At 43.7% G+C, this 16,966-nt stretch overlaps 1 protein-coding gene across 1 annotated transcript in view; it reads left to right on the forward strand.

Moving 5' to 3' along the window:
* The first annotated feature begins 5,501 nt into the window (after positions 1 to 5,501).
* CACHD1 (cache domain containing 1) overlaps positions 5,502 to 16,966 on the forward strand; it is a 125,795-nt gene continuing 114,330 nt past the window's right edge. Inside the window, exon 1 of the mRNA XM_054384249.1 lies at positions 5,502 to 5,720. Within this exon, the coding sequence (XP_054240224.1) occupies positions 5,502 to 5,720 (219 nt within the window). The remainder of the gene's footprint in view (positions 5,721 to 16,966) is intronic.

The following is a 16,966-nucleotide window of genomic DNA, read 5'->3' on the forward strand; positions in this document are numbered from 1 at the left end:
GACCAAGGCATTTTTTCCATTTTCATGACTGATTGTAATCTATACGGCAATGACTGATTAAGTAAGCAGATGTTGCACTCACTGTGAGCTAACATGTGAAGTTTAAAGTCTTAGAGGTCCTATCATATAATGTTTGTGAAAATGGACACATTTCAAATGACATGAATCTGAACTGAGCACCATGAATCATCAAATCACAGAATGGTTTAGGTTGGAAAAGAACTTTAAGATCATTGAGTCTGTTAACCCACCACTGCCATGTTAACCGTTAAATCATGTCCATCAGCACCACGTCTACATCTGTAGATAGAATCACAGAATCATTGAGGTTGGGCAAGAGCTTGAAGCTCATTGGTTCTGTTAACCTACAACTGCCAAGTTAACCACTAAACTGTGTCCCTCAACACCACATTGCATGTGTAGATAGATATAAGGAGTATAGACTTAAAACGTTTATACAAATGGTCTTTCAATCAGGAATTAACGAGGAGATATCAGAGGACACATTTCTGATGTATAGCAGTTTGTTGTCTGCATACAAGGAAACAAGGTTTAGAGAAGCAGTTCCCAGATGCATTAATCAATTGCTGCTTGAACTGGTCCATGATAAATCACAGAATAAGGGATGCTGCTCATGGCTTAATCCTAACACGTCAGTATGTTCAGCTCTCAAGAGGGAGCAAAGATCAAACTTGGTGAGAAAGCCAGGACTGTAGCCAACACTAACACTAGGATGAGATTCCAGAGAAAGCATTTCAAGATAATGAGAGGGATGAGAAACTAAACATGAAAATGAACATGGGGAAATGAAGCCCTTCAGATTTAGCCTGTGCACAGTTTTTCTGGTGTCCACACTCAACATAAAGGCAGGTATAAAAGGAGTCAAAAGAGAAAGTAAGAACCAAATAAGCTAGGAGATACAAGAGGAAGATTGCAGCAAAGCAGAAAGCAGCAGCCTCATGTAAACTTCCAGTTTCTCTATTTTTAATCTGGATTTATACCAAAAGATTAAATTTAGTCTTTGCTTTGCAGTTAGAAACAATAGCCACAAAGAGTTTCTCAGATCCTCTCTTGGTGAGTGAGCGTTGCTCTTTGCCTTTATGAGGACTACTGGATGTACAGCTTGTACAGGACTAGTTAACAAAAGGACTATGGACCACTAGAGATGATCAGGCAGAAAGTATGAGGCTGCCAAAAAAAACATTCTGTCTGCCATATAATTTTTGGGGGTGTATTGCTTGTAGGTGTGAAGATTAAACACCAGGCTTTGAGCAGCCTGGTATAGTGGAAGGTGTTCCTGCCCATGACAAGAGGTGGTGAAAGTAGATGATCCTTAAGGTCCTGTCCAACCCAAACCATTCTATGATAAAAGGCTAGACCATGTTTTCTCAACATGTGCTCTTAATCTGCAAAAGCCTCGGGGTACCACAGAAGAGACCTCTCTATTCATATAGATCTGAACCTGTATATACAGTTCTTAATATATAAATTAAATATTTACCTGCAAAGGAACTTTGGAAGCTCTATCAATAATATCATGATTTCTACAGAAGGATATACACCATTAATCATCATGGAATGCTATCAGATTAGTCAAGCATGATTTCTCCTTGGTAAATCCATGCTGACTACTCCTGATAACCTTCTTCTCTTCCAAGTGCCTTGAGAAGGAGTCGCTCCATCCAGCAGCACACCTCTCCTTGTTGTGACTCCAAAGACCATATGAGCTGAGTAGCAAACCCTTTTTTTTTTAAGGATATTTTACTTTTTTTCCCCCTCTATGTCATTTTGGAGGGAGTTGTTTCCTACTTCCAGCACATGTACAACTAATTCAGAAATGGTTCCACTGATGGTTACCTTAGTTGCAATTCTGCATCAGGGCATCTTTTGACATCATGGAATAAGCTCCTCCATAAACACAGGAGGCAAGAAGGCTGCAGGGTGGAAGGAAGAACTTGATACAGTTGGACTTGATGATCCTAAATGCCTCTTCCAACCAAAATGATTCTGTGAAGAGTTGCTAACTGCTTCTGTGCTGGAAGCTGGCTAACTCATCTGAGAAGGCATCTGTGGAGGCATGGAACACATGGGAACTCCAGGAGGAGGCCAGGTTTGCCCCAAGGGCTGCAGAGTAAATGAATTTAGATTGTGCATGAAGATGTTAAACTTGTTCAGTTGGTTCCCTTGCCATGAACAGGATCCCAGGGCTTTAGAACTAGAAGGACAATTGCTTCATTCGTTTCCTGAAATTAGTTCATAGGAAAGAGAGAGGGAGAGAAAGAAAGAAAGAGAGAGAGAAAGAAAGAGAGAGAGAAAGAAAGAGAGAAAGAAAGAAAGAGAGAAAGAGAGAATGAAAGAGAGAAAGAGAGAGAGAAAGAAAGAGAGAAAGAAAGAAAGAGAGAGAGAATGAAAGAAAGAGAGAAAGAGAGAAAGAAAGAGAGAAAGAGAGAATGAGAGAGAGAAAGAGAGAATGAAAGAAAGAAAGAGAGAAAGAGAGAATGAGAGAGAGAAAGAGAGAATGAAAGAAAGAGAGAAAGAGAGAATGAGAGAGAGAAAGAGAGAATGAAGAAGAAAGAGAGAAGAGAGAATGAGAGAGAAAGAGAGAAGAAAGAAGAAGAGAGAAGAGAGAATGAGAGAGAGAAAGAGAGAATGAAAGAAAGAAAGAGAGAAAGAGAGAAAGAGAGAAAGAAAGAAAGAGAGAAAGAAAGAGAGAAAGAGAGAAAGAAAGAGAAAGAAAGAGAGAAAGAAAGAAAGAGAAAGAGAGAGAGAAAGAGAGAAAGAAAGAAAGAGAGAAAGGGAGGAAGGAAGGAAAGTATTTGTAGCACTAACCTTGTGATTTCTTGATCAGGTGCATTAATTGGATGACTTGGGTAGCTGGAAACTCAGTGGTGTTACTAACACAGCTAGCTACTGACTGACCTCCAGCTGTAATCTTGACTTGATAATGTTTTATGCAGCAAAGTTTACAGAGAAGGAGTTTTCTTTTCAAACATGCAGTTAGGGTCAGAAAGAAAATAATATTAATAAAAAAAAAAACCCAAACTGGGTAGATTAGCCAAGACATTTGAAAACCACTTGGCTTTTCACTATAATTTAAAACCTTTGCGTCCTACGCTAGTGAATCTAATAAAAACCCCCATAAAAATGTAATACGAAAATGACTAGTGCTAAGAGTGAATTTGGCTCAGTTTTGCTTCTCTCTTGGGCCCAGGGAAAATATTCCAACAGAAGTCCAAAAGCTTCAACGTGATTGAAACGTTGCTTGTCTTTCAGGTAAAAAACAAACAAAAACAAATAAAAAAGGTACTTAAGCAACAGAAATACAAGATAATGATTATAGCAGCTTGGAGAGGTGGTGTTTTGGTTTAGATTGATTTTGCTAAAACAGAAAGAACTCCTCAGGAAAACTGAAATATTGTGTCAGAGCCATAAATCACCTGAATGAACAAAAGCCAAGGATAAACTGATACAGCTTGTTCATATTGAGAATTAATTGCATTTATTAAAAGCAAATGAAAGGGAGTTTTGCTGATGTCCCTTGAAAAACAGCAGCAGGCTAAACCTGACTCTGAGAGATACCGTCAGATGCTGCCCAACTGCAACCCTTTCCCACAGGAGAAGGGTTTTGGTTCTGACCCAGCTCTCACTCTGGACAAAGTGGGGTGGGCAGTTGCTGTTGGCATCCAGCACTTGAGAGAATATTAAAAAAATCAACTGTTAAAGAAGATAGAAACCACATTTAAAGAAAAAAAAAAAGAGTATGGATACGTGGCTGTATTAATTCTTGGATGAATTGGGGCCAGGTTGGATGAGGCCTTGAGCAACCTGATCTAGTGTAAGGTGTCCCTGCTCATGGCAGAGAGGTTGAAAATAGCTGATCTTCAAGGTCCCTTCCAACCCAAACCATTCTTTGATTCTGTAATATAAATCTAGAGGGTATGGATTTCCTATGTGCCTTGGGCTTTCTGATTTCTGGGCAGGAACCACTTCTGGGTGCAAAAGAAAAATGCTTCTGCTTTCATTTGGTAAATTATATTCCCTGGTATGTGCTTTCCTAATATGACCCAAGGTGCACACAAGGTGTCTGGGGTGTTTCTGGTGAGGTACATGACGAGAAGGGAAGGTGTAAAGTGTGAGGAAGACAAGGGATTGAGAAAGGTGCTGCCACTTCTCACTGGGTGCAGAGATTGGTGTGTGCTTGTCCTGGATACTGTTTCCAGGGCCAACAGGGTTATGAGCAAAAGTTGTGGAAAGGGTTTTCTCTGCATGGCTTTGTCTTCTGTGTGGCTTTGTCCCCAGCACTTCGTCACTCAAAGAGGATGTTTCTCCAGGGGTCTTTGGCTAGTTATGTTCTCTGTGCTGCTCATCCCAGGACAGCTGTCCTTTGTGGACCATTGAGTGGGTTAGGCATTGTGTAGGTTCCTTTCATTGATTTTCCACCTCTCTTGCATGATAAACATTTTCTCAAGTATCATTGCATGGCACCGTGAGGGTTGCTTTTACACTTCTACATTGCTTCTACAATGATGGTGGTGAGACCCTGACCCAAGTTGCCCAGAGAGGTGGTAGATGCCCCATCCCTTGAACCATTGCAGGTCGTTTGGGGCTCTGAGCAACCTTCTGTAGTTGCAGATGTCCCTGCTGACTGCAGTGGGGTTGGACTAGACGATCGTTAAAGGTCCCTTCCAAGCTAAACCCAGTCTGTGATGCCATTATTCCATAACATGAGTCTTTGCTGCCCAAAGATGGATGACCTTGTGCTGTGGGTTGTGAGAGAGGACAGGAACATCGCACTCAAAAGGAAAAGATTTTTCTCTTTTTTTTTAAGAGTAAAGAAGGTTTAAAAAAAAAAAGGAGGGGAAAACAAAAAGTGTGTGTGGGGGGGAAGGTAAAGGTAAAAAATTAAGTTTCAAAAGGTTAAAAAGAAGAAATGTTCTGACCTTCCCGGGCTGCACTCGCGGCCGATGACACAAACACTTGCGGTCCCGGGCCGCCCCACCGAGCCCCTTGGCCGGGGTCCCTCCCTCTACGCTCCGCTCCGCTCCCCTAGCCCGTGTCGGCGGGGGGCAGCGCGGCCCCGGCGGAGGCCGCGGGCGGGCGGGAGGAGAGGGGCGGGACCGGGGGGGGGGCCTGCCCGACCCCACTCAGCCCCCGCCCGCAGCTCGGCGGCCCCAGTCGCCTCCTCCCCTTCTCCGCGTTGACTCCGATCCCTGCTCTGCTGCTCCCGCTCCTCCTCCACTCCGCACTTTGAGTCTCTCTGCCGCCGCTGCCGCTCTCAGTCAGCAGCGGGGCCGCGGCGTGCAGTGTTCCTGGAGCCGGGCTTGGGACGCAGCGGCCGCCCGGTCGCCCGTCTGCTGTCCCCCTGCATGGCGGCCGCTCCGCAGCCCTAGCCGGCCCCTGGGGCCCGGGTGAAGGCAGCGTAGAAGTCGCGGGTCCGGGGCACACACACACGACAGGACGTTGGCCGGAGGCGGTGCCCGCGGCTCTCCCGCCGCGGAAGCATGGCGCGGGGCGGCGGGCGGCAGGAGGCCGCTGCTCCCACCACCAGCACCTGGGGCCTCTGGCCGTGGGGTCCGGGGCCCCTCGGCCTCCTCTGCCTGGCGCTGCTCTGCGGGGTGGGCGCCGCCGAGGCGGAGTTCTCAATCCTGGACGAGGCGCAAGTTCTGGCCACCCAGATGAGGAAACTCGCCACCGAGGAGCTGGGGGTCGTCACCATGCAGGTACGGCCCGGCCGGCCCGGCCCGCGCCTCGCCTGGTTTTCCCTCCCTCATTCCCTGTCTCTTTCCTCCACACGCTCTTCCCGATTCCTGTTTTGCCCTTTCTTTCTTCGTTCCTTTCTTTCTTTCCACCTCGCCGGTTCTTTTCTGTTTTGCAAACTTTCCTTCCCCTTTGCGCAGGCGGTCCGGTTCCCCTGAGCCCCCTGGCCCCGGCTCCTTTCAGTCTAACCCCGCTCCCCTCAGCCCCGATCCGGCTCGGGCGGCGGGAGCGATCGGGGCGCGTTGAGGGAGGAGGGGCAGGGACTGATTCCTGTTTTATTCGTAATTCGCACAATAGAAGCGGTCAGAAAACGCCCTCCCGAAGTCTCGAAGTCTGTTTTTCGCATAGGGGTCCGAGCCAGGCCTTGGGGCTAAGCTCCGGGCCGGCTGTGCGGTTTGTGGCTCGGTGCTAACCTGCCTTCCTCCCGAGCATCTCTCCCTCTGCGTGCTGCTGGCGATGAGTGGAGTCCTGTCCGAAAACCCTCAGATGAGGGTAAAGAAATGCTTCCCGGCCCCAATGTGCGTTCGGACAAGTTTATTCAGATGCTGAAATTCGTTTTGGGTTTTGGGACTTTGAGGAGTTAGTTATTTTGTATCTCGGCCTTAGGGGCTGCATCTTAATGGGGTGTTTTGTATACGGACTGGTTGGACTGGCAGGGTGTGCTGGTACCTGTGTTATGGCTATCGGCTACGGACCCGCTCCTGGTGGGGAGAAAAGTGAAATCATATCCTAGGCGGCTTTCAGCGAAAGGTACGGTCAGTAGCAAATGCACTTTTAAAAGCCTCCTAAACTGAAAAAGAGACACTTTCATAGGATCAGCAGGGGTCTCTATCCAAATGGCCTTTTATCTTCTCTAAACTGGCGTCATTCTCTCACCTCTGAAACATCATTGTGTTGGCCGGCCTCCTAGGGCTTCGTTTTGTCCGAGAAAACACTGAGCTGTCTCTTGTCCTTGATGCTAAGAAGACGTGGATTTAAATGACTTCACTTAACAAGGTAGATTATTGATGTAGTGATTCAAGGAAGTCGCTTTTTTCCCCTTATGCCGTGCATACGCCTGCGTTTATTTCCCCTCAAAAGATAGGAGTGTAATCCTGTAAATGGTGGCGTCTGCTTAGTGCAAATTAAGCCAGTATAATTGTCTTGCTAAATCTGTTTCTGGTGTTAAATACCCCTACCCCAATATGATCATCTCAACTCATTTTGTCTTTAAAAAAAGCAACTCATAAAAATGTCTATGGCTGTGATACACGATCCAAGTGTAGGGTGAGCCAGATTTTCTTTCCAAGGATTGTAGCAATGATACAAACTCGGGATCAATCTGGATGTTGGTGCAGAGGGATGCAAATAATGTTTAAACTGAATTTACTCTTTGTTGGATATTTAAGCCCCCAAAGTAATTTAATGCGGTGGAACTGGTAGTTAAACTCTGAAAACCCTTTTCATACTCAGCTCTGTTTTTATATGCTTAATATTTTGGCTGTCGTAACTCCCACTAAGCTAATGTGCAGCCTGTCCTTTGCTCTCCCCTCTAACATTATTACAGCTGTTTAAGATTAAACACCAGTGGGAACAAACCTCCCCTGATTTTTAGAAGCTTCTTTGGTGACCTCCTATGGTAGAACAACAACAACAAAAAAATCGTTATGACATGCGTCACTGTAGCCCAGTTTTAGGGGTGCGGAATTACCCTTTTCCTCCCTTGTGCAAAGCTGTTTGGGTTGCCTGTGTCGCAGGACTGTTGGCACAGCAGGAATGCTCAGGGTGATGCAAACAGGTGCCATGGCAGAAAGGAGGAGTGGGGGATTTTTGGAAGAAGAGCCAGATTGCTTTTGGGCTTTAAGTGGATAAAAATCCAAAGGTGTTGTCGTGGGTTTGGAGGGCGACGTGAAGGCAGAGGAAGTTGTGGTAGCGAGAGGAAGGATTAATACCCGACCATTTGGGAGCTGCGGTTTTGTTTAGTTTCATAAATTGTAGAGGAGGAAGCGGCAGGATTTAATGCTTCCCTTGTGCCCTTGCTTCGTGCTTTGGTCCTTGCCAGTTGTGGCTTCTACATCTGCACATCCTGGTAATAGGCAGGAGGTGGTGTCACCAGCTGCTGGAGCAGGACATAAGGCTGGGAGAGGGCTTTGGAGGAAGGCTAGGTCTGAGCTGGAGGTAGGGAGGAAGCATCCAATGAGTGAAGGAGCAGGTAGAAATGCTTAAATTGAGTGCAGGTGAGAAGCTGTTTTGGGTGTGTTTTCAGTCTGGAAAAAGAAATTGTAGACAGAGCCTCCATAATTGCAGGAATGGAGGGATGAGGTGGAGCCTCCAGAGCGGGCTCTAGAGGAGCGAGGGGAAAGAGGTAAGAGGAGAACTATGAAATGTGTCAGCTTTGAATAAAAGAGGCAGGGTGGAATGAATATGGAAGCTGCAAGATGGAAAGTAAGGTAGATTTCTGATGGAGCAGCCATCAGTGCTGTAAATGAGATCTTTCATCCTCCATTCAGCATCTACTTCCTGCAATGCATTCTTCTACCAGCATTTCACCTAATTATTTCAGCAACAATAAGGGCTTAGTGCTTTTAATCAAATCCTGCTCTTTTGTATTGTTGAATGAGGTGCATGTATGTCTGCATTGTAACACAGACTGAAGCTATGGGGAAGAATCAGGATGAGAGAGATATCTGATGCCAGCATCAGTCTGACAATTGTTTTTTTGGCACTCACACCACTGCTTTCTATTTATAGATGGTTGGTGACTGCAGTATCTGACTGGTACCTTTAAGCAGTGCTTTGTTTTCTCACCCATGTAAGTGCTCTGATTTCAGATTTCCTTGAATGATGATAATGAGGATAATGTAATACAGGTGAAGCTTGTGAGATGCATCATTCCAGGGAGGTGGTGGAGTCACTGTCCCTGGAGGTGTTCAAGAAATGTGTGGACGTGGCACTTGGGGACATGGTGTAATGGCCATGGTAGTCTTAAGTTGAAGGTTGGACTCGATCTTAAAGGTCTCTTCCAAGCAAAACAATTCTACAATTCATTGGGTGTATCGGACAGCAGTTTAACAGCTGCTTAGGTAAGTTTCAAATGAGAATACGCACCTTTGTATCACATGAAGTGATCACTTGATGAGAACACGTTTGGCAGTGCAGGAAGATGTGCATGTCCCGAGTGTCTTGTGTGTTATCATCTTGAGTGTTATTTCTCCAGGAGTGGTTAAATATAGAAAGTTCATTGATTGTCTGACTTCCTTTGTCACACTCATTCCCACTCTGAAACCCACAGCTAATGTCTCATCTCATATAGGCTTCCTTTAAATATGTTGAGTTATGGGCTGGTGTGTACATGCTCATGCTTTTGCATTTTTTTTTGCCCTGAGCTATAGAGGTGATATGTTTGTGATTCCCACCAAAGTTCATCAATATTTCTTCCAAATTAACCAGAAGCAGCTGCACCACGGTCTCTTCATTTTCTCTCTCCTTCCCACGGGGTGGAGAGGGGACAGCATCGGGAGCTGTGCCTGCAGCAGGACACAGTCAGCCGTAACTGTTCCCTTCTTTTTATTTTTGTAAGGTAGGGTGTCTGTATTGTTACAGGGAGCAGCTTTTGGTAGCAGGCTGCATCCTTGGAAGACAGTGTGCAATCACATCTCCACTTGCCACTCCAAGCAGGTGTATTCTTTTTCATTCCTCACTACACTATGACTTCAGTAGCGTGGTGTCATAATTCACAGCAGGCTGGAGTTCAGGGAATGAGCAGCTCAAGTGAGAGTCCTGAAATATATTCTCCTGGGCAGAGCTGACACTCAGCAGTAATTAAAAGCTAAGTGTCCCTTTATACTAAAATTATAACTAAATTGGTGGTTGTGGCATAATCTGGTCTGCTGGTAGAGTTTCACTGTCTCTGTTACCTGTCTTGTCTGATCTTGGTTTCTCTGAACTGCTTGAAATTACTGAATAGGTTGGAACAAGTGAAATTCCTTGATTGAGAGGTCAAGGCAGGAAAAAAATTAGAACTTTTGTGAGCCTTTTGTTTGGATTTGGCAAAGTTTAACCCTCTAATCTGCACAGAGCAGCCAAGGTGAGGGCTATTTATTGCTAGTGTGGGGCAAAGTACCATCTCCACCTCCAAAATGGGGATATAATACTTGCAGTGAGAGTTGAAAGGCTTAAGCGATGCTTTCAAGATGAAAAGCATTGTTAAATGCTTCTATAACTTTCAAAATGCATGTTGATGTTTCGAGCCAGATAGTAACAAAAGTTATAGGCCCCGAGGACCTTGAATATTTTTGAAGGCAGTTCTGCCATTTTAATCCTTTACGTTTTTTTTTTTTTTTACTCTGGGAAGGAAGTATGGCCTTTTTGGCCTTTTCCCATTGTCTGTCACTGATCTTGGAGATTAGAAGGGGGAAAAAAAGTATTTTGAATCTGAAAACAACAGTTTGCTGGTCATTTTTGTCCTGGTTTGTCATTTTTCTTTTAGTATTAGTACTTGCTCAGGTGATGTGTAAAATGACAAACGTTGTAGTGCAAGCTTCTCCAGGTTGATTGGCAATGGGATTATTTATTTATTTAACTAATAACTTGTCTGGCTATATGTTTTTCAAGAACAGATTGTGCACAGACCAGAATGACATGGAGATGTCCAGAGGTTTATATGGGGAGGATGCCCTGACACCATCGTTCTGAGAAATCCATATTCTTTGAAGATTTTTGGGTGATGGCAAAGAGTTGCAGTCACCACAACAGTTCATTTGTTTGATCCCTTTGAAAAGGAACACTGACAGAATACAGTATTTTCTTTTTTCCAATGGGATGATCATCTGGCTAATGACAGTGGATTTATGATTCAGAAGAGATAAATCCCATTCCAAGCTGCACTGCAGACCAGTTGAAATGCCAGAACCGTGGTTCTCCATCTCTGAAGTCAGGGTATTTACACATTTCCCCACTTCTTGCACTGTTACCAAATAAATCCACAGTTGACTATGAGGTAGTTGCTCAGCAAATGATGTAAAATACTGCAAGTCCTCCAGCACTGGGTCTGAAACCTTGGACCTCTGTGAACCTTCATCCAAATGACAGCACAGAGCCACAGAACTGTTGAGGTTGGAAGAGACCTTTGAGATCAAGTCCAATCACTCACTGAGAGCTCACAGTCTCACCACTACTGCTAAGCTGCTGCCCCGAAACCATGTCCCTCAGCACCACGTCCATGCATCTTAAATACCTCCAGGGATGGGGCTCCACCACCTCCCTGCTTCTCTTTTTTTTATATTTAGTTTTTCCTTTTATTTGCAAGTTATTTCTAGCTTGCAAAGCTGAATTACAATAGAAAAATGCAAGTAAGGAAGGCTGATAAATATTTGACTAGATATATTTTTCTGGTAATTATTATTTGCTAGTAGTGCTCTCTTTAGGAATAATTACAGAGTAGAAACCATTGGAGTAAAACCTCATCTGTTTTACATGATTATGCCTTGGTTTGAATCCAGCTACAACAGCCTCTTTCAAGGCTCTCTGAAAGCCCCAGACTGCAGCAGTTTTTCATCCTGTTCCACATGTTTGTTTGTTTTTTTTTTTTTTTCCCCTTTCCTCCCCAGCATGAAACATTTCAAAAAGATAGCAAGAAGTCCTGGTGGAAGGGCAGGGAAAATGGCTGTGTGTAGGAGACTGAATCTGAATTTTTAATTAGGCTTTGAGTTGTTTCTTCAAAGTGTTGGGACATCGTTAGCTGTGTAAGTCCTGTTGCCTTAGCCAAGAGTGACATTTCCCTTCAAACAGGGAGAAAGCAGCTGCCCTGCGCAGATAAAAGTCACCAAGCACGGTGCAGCAAGGAGGGGTGGGAGATAATTAGCTGTCCCCTGCGCTGCTGCCACGAAGGACCCTGCCAGTGGGGACCGAAGGGGTTATTAGCAGCAAGAAATCCAAGGACTTTGTGAAGTAATTGGGAATCTCTCAGCTGTGGCAGGGCTGATAACACCTATGGGAAGGCACTGAAGTAAATACAGTATGTGCTAGCCTGCTTCCTTCTTGGCTTAATTCAGCAGAGGAGGTTAGTACTTGATGATCTGAACAGCAGAGAAGCTGCTCTGCTGCTAGCTTGGCCAGGCACTGGTGAGAAAAAATCTAATGCTTGTTGTCAAATAACAGAGTCTTTCACCTTCTTTCAGACAGAAAGGCAAGATATTTTGAGGCTGGACGTAAATGTGAAACATAAAAGGGTAGATTTAGACTGGAGATTAGGAGGAAACTCTTCATGGTGAGGGTGGTGAGACACTGAACAGGTTGCCCAGGGAGGTTGTGGATGCCCCCTACCTGGAGGTGTTCAAGGCCAGCTTGGATGAGGCCTTGAGCAACCTGATCCTAGTGGAAGGTGTCCCTGCCCAAGGCAGGGGCATTTGAACTAGATGATCTTCAAGGTCCCTTCCAACCCAAACCATTCTATGAATCTGTGATTTTGTGTGATTGTGTTTATTACTATTTCTTTTATGTCTGTCGATAAAAGGAAGTACTAAATATTGACAGATTTTTTTTTTAGCTTGACAATTTGTGTTTTCAATTCAGCAGGTTTTGGTGAAAAATGGGCAAAGAAATAATAGAATCAAAGAAGAGTTTTGGTTGGGAAAGTTTTTTGAGCTCATTGAGTCCAACCATTATCTGACTTTACCAATTCTGATGCTTTGCCAGTTCATGTGTGGGAGTGCCCAGCTATGAGGAATGATCCCAAAATTCTGTCCTTTGCCAGGATGCTGCATATCTTGGGTGAGAGCCTAACTCTCTGTGAAGCTTCATGGCAGTTCTTTATGGATCAGATTGTGGGGACTTTGCTGGGGACTTCAGTGAGCGTGTTGGGATGGATAATGTCCTAGGAGTGATTTATTCTGTTGTTACTCAATAGAAAAATACTAACTTTGGGGGTGGATTTTTGGTTTGTTTGGGTTTATTATTTTATTTTTAGTTGCTTTTTTGTTTGTTTAAGGGGGGGTTTGTTTGTTTGGGATTTTTGTTTGTTTTTATTTTACATGCATAATATAGCTTAGAAATGGAAATTTAAGTAGTTTGATATATAAACCTTTTGTTTTTTATGCCAAAAATTCTTCTGAGATTTTGACTAATACCTTTACTTTTGTAGGCTTAATGCAGAGTAACATGTAAAATGATAAAGTGTGGAGGGCCTGCATCCTGCAGTCACCATTTTCCTATGGTCTGTTGTCATGTAATAACGTGCAGTATTAAAGAAAGCCAAGAGGAAATCCTTGTGCTCCCTTTGCCATGGCAAGCAGAATTCAAAAACATTGATATTTAGCCCAGTGTGTTGGGAAGATACAACTATTTAACATAAAAGTGCTAAGTCATTGCTTGACTCTTACATTGTCTGTGTTCTTCCTGCAAAATCCTTATGTCTGACTTAGCAGGGAAAATCCAAATTGATTTTTGAAATAATCCTGGTGCCACAAGTCACTAACGCTCATTTCTAATTCCATGACAAGTTTGAATGGAATCACTTTTATCAGCTGCCTGTAAGGTCTCTTCTGGAGATTTTCCCAAGTGATTTTGCAGCAGTGTATTTGCAAAATTACAATCATTAGTAAAACCAAACTATTACTTCTCCAGCTCCTCAGCCAGAAGCAGCTGATAAAATCAGCTTGACACTGGTGCTGTTGGAGCTCATGGCTTTGTTCAGCCTTGATGTGATTTGAAGCTGCAGCTACTTAACTAGCAGAGCAGAAAGCACTGTTTTGAGAGAAGCTGTCATTTCATTTTGAGCATTTTTGCAGAGCTGTCTGCCAGTGCTCTCTGTCCAGTTTTAGCCATCTTTTCCACATTTTCCTGCGAGACAGTAGGAATTTTTTGTTATACTTAGGATTGTCACAGGTGGGAATGAGGCCAGGGGAAAAGGCTTTAAAATAGACACATCTGGAAGTTGCTATAAAGGTTTCTAGGATCTGGGATGCTTTAAGCTGAATTTCTTGTGTGTTTGCCTTGGTAGGGTTATGAGAGTACTTGAATGTCCTTTTTTGTGGATTTCAGACCAGATTGTGTCTCTAAGTGAGTTCAGCTTAATGGTGATGGTCTGATGGTACCACACCATAGGTCTGAGGTGCTCCCATGACCTCTCTGTTTCTGGTTCAGTCTCTGCTGCTCTTGCTTTCAGCAAAGGAAGTATTAGAAATATTTCCTTTTGGGCTCTTTCACCTCAGAAGTAATATTGAACAAAACCTGGGAAGGTGTTTGTGGTAGGGTGACAGAAAGGAGAAGAGACAGACTCCCGAAAACAGCTGTAGCGGGAGCCTCTTTGCCTAGAGCAGGTCCAGGCTCTCAGCCAAGGCTGGAAAGGGCTCACCAGCCCTTGGGAAAATCTGATGGAGAGCCAGGAGGGGCTCTTTGCCTTTTGTTGGAAAATAAAGGAACTCAAAATTATGTGGGTCAGGAGTGTGAGATTTTCTCATAGCAGGCTTTCGTTTTGTGTGAGGGGTTGGACTAGATGACCTTCGGAGCTCCCTTCCAACCCAGACCATCCTGTGATTCTGTGAGGGTAATATTTGATACTAAAATGATTGCAAGTTGGTAAAAATATCTTGATGTTAACCAAACAAGCCACAATCTTCACCATTTCTTTCTCAGAAGAAGATGTTAACACAGGAAAGATTGATCCCTCCATGCTTGTGATCGTTTCCTTTCCTTCCTCCTTCCCACATGACGGCAGATGTGTGTGAAAATGCGTTGCATGGTGCTAAAGCCACAGGGAGAGGTGTTCAGCAGCAGCTGGAGGATGACATGGCCAGCAGTGACAGCAGAGCTGTTCCTGGCCATTTCACACCTGCTGTGTATCACACAGCTCATGTGTACACCATGGGACAGTTCAGCTTGCTGCTGCATCATCCAAGCCTGGCTGCTGCTTTGGGAATGGGAGGCCCAAGCCCTCGGCAGAGACCGGTTGTGTTTGACTCGGACTAGTCCTATTTTACCTCACAACAGTAAGGAGGATAAAACCAAGTCGTGTGAGGCTTTTGGGGCTGCAGTAGATGTGTTGGAGATCCTCAGGTGAGGAGCACCTTGGTGTGGCTATGGAGGGGTGTGTGCTTTGTGGGAGCCAAATTAAGCTTGCCTGAAGTGTTTGCTTTCACTGGTAGCCTTTTGACTAGGGATCAACACATGGGCAAATGTTGATGGAAGATTGGTACAGAAGAAGGTCACTTTCAGGATATTTGGGGTTTGTTCATGGTCAGTGAACATTATATTCCCTTGGATTTTCCCATACAGAAATCAGGCATCATTTCTGACTTTTAATTTTGGAGACCTAAGCATCATATGAAGGAAAAGAAAGGTGCAGAATCTGTCATTGCTGCAAGGACTTTAAAATGGAGGAGGAAAGGCTACTTCAAGTCAGGGGATCCTAAATTACAGCCGGTATTTTGTTAGTGATGGAGGCTAAAGCAGGTGTGTGATCTGCAGGTTCAGCTTCCAGCTGGCAACAGCTGTCAGAGTCAAACCCTTATGGACTGGACATTGTAGAGATAGAATTTTTGTGTCTGGAAGGCATATGTGGTGTAAGAAAAGGATTTTTAATTCATGAATAATACATTTAACAAATTTAGCAATGAAAGGATATTTAATTTAAATATATTACCACTGTGAACTAGGTAGGTAGACTTCATTGATTATATTGTTTGCCTGAAGTATTGTGTGTAATGTGAATTTCTTGGTTGTTTCTAATTTCTTTTATTAGTTCATTGCTCAGTAGTGTATTTGAGCAGAAATTAAATACATTTTTCATTTTATTTCTAACTGAAATGTGACTATCATTTTATCTGTGAAACCTTAGAGCAGCCTTGTGGTATTTGAAGGGGCTAGGGGAGAGCTGGGGGGTATTTTTGACAAAGTATTTACAAGTAAAAAGTATTCAAAACAAATAAATGCTGCACAGTAAAAAGTAAAAAAAGACTTCTAACAAAATAAAAAGGGGCAGAATGAGGCTTCAGACTGGAAGAGTTGGTTTTAGATGACACATGAGGAAGAAATTCTTTCCCATGAGGGTAGTGAGGCACTGGAATAGGTTGCCCAGAGAAGCTGTGGAGGCTCCAAGCCTGGCAGTGTTCAAAGGCAGGATGGATGGGGCCTTGAGCCACCTGGTCTAGTGGAAGGTGTCCCTGCCCATGGCAGGAGCTTGGAACTAGATGATCTTTAAGTCTCCTTTCAATCCAAGCCAGGCTGTGATCTGTGATGACGATATTAAATTATAATATTTCAGCTCCTCCATTTGAATCCTGCTGCTGTTTTATTTTTGTAGCCCTCGATGATTTTGATAGCTGCTCTGAGGAATATACTTTGATGGTCTTGGAGTTGTTAAAATTAGCTGGATTTTTTGTTTTTGGATTTTAGTCCAAAAGTTGCTTTTTACCATTTTAAATATCAGCATACTGATGATACTGTGCTTGCATTAAAACTGCTGCATGTAAAGCACAAATTAAAATAATCCCATAATAGATAACTCACTTTAAAATGTTTAGTCATTTATTTCTGCTCGATAAGAAGTTGAGCCTAATGACTTGCACAATACTGATCCACCATGGCATCAAGTAAGTGTAATTTTGTCTCTCCCTTCATATTTATGCATTTATTCAGTAAGCTGTTGACTGTAAGTCTAGAAATACAAGTTCTGGTAATTGCAACCTCAGCCTGTCAAGTACTGCTTTTTCATACATTACCAAGAATAGAAAGTCAGCCTCCAAAAATAAATGAAACCCAACATACATCACCATGGTTTTCAGTGCTTGAAATGGTGGATTTCTCTTCAAGGAGCAAAGGTGCAGCAGCTATTTTGAGAAGGGAAGGGAAGAGTCAGGATGAAATGAGCTCAGAGCTTCTATGTGAAGGCTTGTTTGAAAACCAAGACCTGCTGCGTGTGCTGTCTGCTTTGAGTGTGTCATCTGGGTGATTTATTAGAGCCTGGAAATTCATGCTAAAGGGGAAGAGAAAAAGTGAGCAGCTAGGAAGGGATAATACAGTCGTTAAGAATATTAGTAGAGAAGGCATTGTTTTGGGGCTCTTTGGAAATGTAATGAAAGCTGTTGTCCTCTCTAAGACAAATTAGATGTGAACTGCTCTGCTAGATAGTGTTGGTCAGATTTATTCCAGCCTCTTACTTGTTTTTTTATGAATCCCTATCTGGATGCAGCTTTGATTATAAAAGAAAATAAAAGCTATTGTGTGTTCAAGG

The sequence above is a fragment of the Indicator indicator genome, chromosome 10 (genome assembly GCF_027791375.1).
Source record: "Indicator indicator isolate 239-I01 chromosome 10, UM_Iind_1.1, whole genome shotgun sequence".
Lineage (NCBI taxonomy): Eukaryota > Metazoa > Chordata > Aves > Piciformes > Indicatoridae > Indicator > Indicator indicator.